The following is a 5,116-nucleotide window of genomic DNA, read 5'->3' as shown; positions in this document are numbered from 1 at the left end:
CCCCACGGCATTGGGACGCCGGCGTCCCGGAACATCTGCGCCACCGCTACGGTGACGTAGATCCGGTCCGCGTCCGGGCATCGCCGGAGGCCCCATGGCGAGCAGCCGGCGGCGCGACCTGGCCGGCTGCGCTGCCGGCCTCGTGGTCGTTGGCGGACGGCGCGAACTCACGCTTCGGGGCCATGGCGGCGCGGAAGCCTCGAGCTCGCGCGTGCGGCCGGAGTGGATAGTGGGGACCGGATAGGGACAGTCCCCTCCCCGGTCCACATTTAATAGGGCCCAGGGCACCGACATGTGGGCCGGCCGGGCGGACCAGGGCGGACACGCGAGGACGGCGCGTGCCATCCGCGGCCACGCAAACCCGGCCCAGATTTGGGCCGGGTTTGCGTCGTTCCGGACGCCGCGGCCATCCGCTTTTGCGGTGCGTCCCAGCGTTGGGCCGCATTTTTGTTCGGCTCTACGGACGCGCGGGCGCGGTTTGGGTTGCCCCGTTGGAGATGCCCTAAACCATCCATGCAATCCGTACCCGGCGTACACACCCATGCATACACTTTACTGATCTGTACCCGGCGGCGCTGTTGAATGCCCCGCAAGTACTACTAAGCTTAGCGCGCACGCAAACCGTCTCATCTTATCCGCAATCAATCCGTAATGAAGCTCCTCTAACCGACGGCCCCGGCCGGGCAGCTAGCAGCACAGGTCACAGGACCTTCCTTCAAATTATTGGGGGTGGCGCCAAACGCCAGCTCGTCACCTCGCCCGCGCGCTACAAATACCCCTGCCTCGGTGCTCCTCTGGATCACTCATCGATCGAGATCCAACACCTCCTCAAGCCTCGTGTGTGTGTCTCTCTCTCTTCTCCTCCAGCAACTGGAGCCGTGGCCGCGAGCTCTGCAACTCGGACATGGCGGCGGTGTCGCTCCTCGTTAGCGCGCTGCTTCTGCTGTCGCCGGCCGCGGCGGAGCTGCAGCGGGTGCAGCACGCGCCCAAGGATGATGGGTCGCTCACCGTGCTAGCCGTCGGCGACTGGGGGAGGGGCGGGCAGTTTAACCAGACTCTTGTGGCCGAGCAGGTATACGTTAAAACTTCCGTCTCATGCTTGTAGATTGCTACTTAGAGAAATATTCCTGGAGCTGCGAGTCTGCGACATCACCAATGATCACCTGCATGGAATTTCAGATCAGCATTACAGAAAAATTTCACAAGATATATAAGTAGCCAATAGCACTTCTGGCAACTAGCTACTCCAAAATCTTAGCGGGGATCAGTACGGGATAAGTACACATGAATAAGCATCACGAGGACTGGGCCCTACAACTAATGGTCACCCATGACAACAACAAATAGAAGACAGTTGATATAAAGAACACCTTAAGATGCTAGCAACTTCTCACTGAAGTTATTTAGCATTACAGAAAGTTTTCACTGAAGGTACAAGTAGCTAACATCACTTCTAGCAATCTGCTATGAGCGACTCCAAAATCTAAGCTGGATCAGTATTGCTAGTACTCCACTACACTCGTATCTGTGAAGTTTTGGCAGGATAGCATCAGTATTCAGTAACCCTATAGTGATTAGTCCCATTAACGCACATGTTTGGTGCTCTAACGCGATTTCAGTTGGTCTTTCTTTAAGTAACTAGCCGAAAGCGCGAAAGTAGTGGGACGGCCGTCATTTATATCTCTAGTATTTGTTAGAATACGGTCGCACTATACACTTCCCTTTTAACCAGGAGATCTTTTTCTTCTTTTCGAAAAGACGCCCATATCTTACATATTTATCAGGGGAAACATATGATGATATTACAAGCAACACACAGCAAGCCTCAAAACAACCAATAATGACAAAGAAAACCATAATGACCGTCTTCTTCCTTCGCTCGCTCTTCGTCATCCGGAGATTAAAATAAGCACCATAATAGACAGCAAACACCCCTCTCGCCGTACAAGACTTTGAAGACAGCAAGCCACTTGATGATGTATAAAAAAGTGGCCGGTCATTCTATGAACGGATTATATATTTATATGTGTCAAAGTACTGGGCGATGCATTAAAAGTTTGATTAGCAGGCGCGTTCTGCGCACCTGCACATCTTTTGACTTTCTCTTTTTTGTATCTTTCAAATTATATAATATTTTAATTTAATTTTTTTGCATGTCACTCAAAAATAACAAATAAAATGGGAGAAAAATAGTTCAGAATTTTTTGCCCCTAAGAAGTCAACTTAGAACTGGCCTATTTCTCAGCTAGCCTAGAGCTAGCAAAATTGTTCAATTAAGAAGCTAGTTATCTGTGTAATGTATATGATTGTCTAGTTCTTTGTCCACTAGATCGGTCTATTGGTTGCTCTATCTAGAGCATGAAATTCCAAACTTGGTCGTTCCAGAATTACTTAATTCTCGGTTAGATGACCTCACCCGATTTCATATGCTATTGGAAAAAAAGATGTGTAATTACGAACTCATGAGCAATTCTCATGTGCACTACGAGATTATGGCTCACACAAACCAGTATAAGCTTGACTAGCATATTGGAAAGGTTAGCTTTTCACATAATTAATGACCACATGTGTCTTTGGTCGCTGGTTGCTCGATGGCATAGCTATTATTCAAAAAACAAATCGTTATTTTTACCATTGCCAAACCCCTAAAATACAAAATTTATTCTCTAATTTCAATTAGCGGAAGATGAAGGTCCGGGCCAAGTGACTATTTACGAGGCTTCATTGAAATATTTATGTTGCTCTTTTAGTAAAGTTTTGTATTGCGCCAGCTAGCGATTTTGTGGCAGATCCTCAACAAGATTCCTCAACCAATGCCTAGAACTATCTTGATCTTAGTAGATCGACCTAGAACCAAAAAAAAAAATTGAACAGTAAACATTTTTATTTAACTTAGCAACATTTTACAGAGAGAAGTGTGAAAGGGGTCACACTTGACATAGAGAGAACATCTCTGATTGTACATAGACCTGTATGTGAAGAGAGACATCTAAAAGCTAGAGAAGAAGCTTGAATTCTAAGGCCTAGTCTAGCTTGATGATGAACTTTAAAATTGAAGCATCTGTTGACATGAGAAATTCTGTTTGGATGGAAAGCCTGCGTTTTTTGGATATCTGCCAGAATTGGCCTTATTATCCAATGACCTGGGGAGCACCAAGGATTGAAGTTGTACTTGCAGCAGATTCCAGAATAGAACAATCAGTAAAGAAGTCAGGTTCCTGTATGTGGAGCAGATCCGCCACCTTCGAAGCTAGTAGGAGTGCATAAGCTTCCGCCTGTAGAGGAGAGTGGGCTGGTGGTGACAAGGCAGTGATATGTATCTGCTGACAATGTTGATTGCCTTGAATTTGAATGATGATTCCTACACCAGCTGGAGTTGGGTCTTGGTTGCTTCCACACTTCCAAGCGGCGTCAGTGCAGATTACATTGCCTGTAATAGAAAATGGATCCTGCTTTGACTTCAAGCATTGTTTAGTCAAGTGAGCCTGATTGTCTTGTTTGGATACATCATCTTAATCAGCCAATCTTGTTTACACGTACAGATGGGAGTAGTCGGGGAGAAGCTGAGCGCTGATTTCATCATCTCCACCGGCGACAACTTCTACAACGACGGCCTCTCGGGTGACAACGACACGGCTTTCTTCAAAGCGTCCTTCACCGACATCTACACCGCCGACAGCCTCCAGAAGCCATGGTACATCGGTAATGCCACCACAACCAGTTAATTTTGTGTATCCAAAAGATCTACGTACGTACGGAGCAAGCTGATGTACACGTTCGTACTATGTCTGGAGAGACTTAGCTTATGTCTTGTGTGCCACGCAGTGCTTGGCAACCATGACTACACCGGCGACGCTCTGGCGCAGCAAAGCGCCGCCATCCGGGAAGTCGACAGCCGGTGGACCTCCGTTAATAAGTCCTTCATCGTCGAAGCAGGTATAGTATACCATATGGTGTGATTTTTTTTTGTTATCTTAATTTGTATTTTGCTGAACACTACACACAAACAAATAGATATGGTGGACTTCTTCCTGGTGGACACTTCGCCCTTCGTGCTCAAGTACTGGAACGAGAGCAAGTTCGACTGGAGGAACGTTGCTCCTCGTGACACCTACATCGCCAACCTCCTCAACGACCTGGAGGACGCCCTGACGGGGTCCAAAGCGACATGGAAGATCGTGGTCGGCCACCACCCCATCAGCAGCGGCTGCGAGCACGGCAACACCACGGAGCTCCGTGAGCACCTCCTCCCAGTCCTCAAGGTATTAACCAAACTAGCTGCTAGCTATTGCGCATTATTGGCATCAGCAGTTTAATCAGAAATGTTTGATCTTTTCGCAGACCCATGGAGTGGACATGTACCTGAACGGCCACGACCACTGTCTACAGCGTATCAGCAGCGTAGACAGGTGATGAGAGCATGTTTATCCGTCAAATAGCTAATTCGCCTTCAAACTTCTTTCATCTTTTCTTATTTTTTCATGAATCAAAAAGTAGAAATAAGATATATTTTTTTCTGTACGAGCGCAGCCCCGTGGAGTTCGTGACCAGCGGCGGAGGATCTAAAGCGTGGGCGGGTAAGTTCAAGCCGACCTCCGACAAGATGGAGTTCCTCTACGACGGGCAGGGGTTCCTGTCCATGCATCTCACCGCGGCGGAGGCCAACTTTGTCTTTTATGACGTTGCCGGGACAGTCCTGCACACCTGGGGTCTCACCAAGTCGGCCGCCGCCATCATCGTGAGCTGATCCATTTCACACGTCGGACCGACGACACCATGTTATTACTGTTAACCTGTCGCAACCGATGGGATGCAAATGCTTCTCCTAGTTCTTCTTTGTGTCGAACCAGCGTACCTCTCTGTAACAAAATGTTCTGCTCGGTTCATTACTTAATTATTACAATTGTGCCCACTGTGGAAGTTTTTATTTTGAAACCAGGGCAAAAGCCTTGCTCCAATATATTAATTAAGAAGAAGAAAGTTTTACAAGACCGTAAATATTTATTACACGAATTGCTCTCCCGGCATCATTTCGCCTAAGCGTTTCGCACCCGCAAGCACCCAAAGCCGCGCCTCTCTCTTAATCTTATCCAAGATGGTACGGCCTAAGACCCGT

The 5,116-nt window shown here is 48.0% G+C and overlaps 1 protein-coding gene across 1 annotated transcript; it reads left to right on the top strand.

The window, feature by feature from the left end:
• Positions 1-904: 904 nt before the first annotated feature.
• On the top strand, positions 905-4,747 carry LOC124689150 (purple acid phosphatase 17-like). The gene is made up of 6 exons (XM_047222728.1): positions 905-1,072; positions 3,543-3,702; positions 3,826-3,936; positions 4,015-4,262; positions 4,342-4,409; positions 4,531-4,747. The coding sequence occupies exons 1-6, from the start codon at positions 905-907 to the stop codon at positions 4,745-4,747; spliced, it is 972 nt and encodes a 323-aa protein (XP_047078684.1).
• The last annotated feature ends 369 nt before the right edge of the window (positions 4,748-5,116 follow it).

Source organism: Lolium rigidum, chromosome 2 (assembly GCF_022539505.1).
Source record: "Lolium rigidum isolate FL_2022 chromosome 2, APGP_CSIRO_Lrig_0.1, whole genome shotgun sequence".
NCBI lineage: Eukaryota > Viridiplantae > Streptophyta > Magnoliopsida > Poales > Poaceae > Lolium > Lolium rigidum.
The sequence above is the reverse complement of the archived record's forward strand: the minus strand, read 5'-3'. Positions and strand labels throughout refer to the sequence as shown.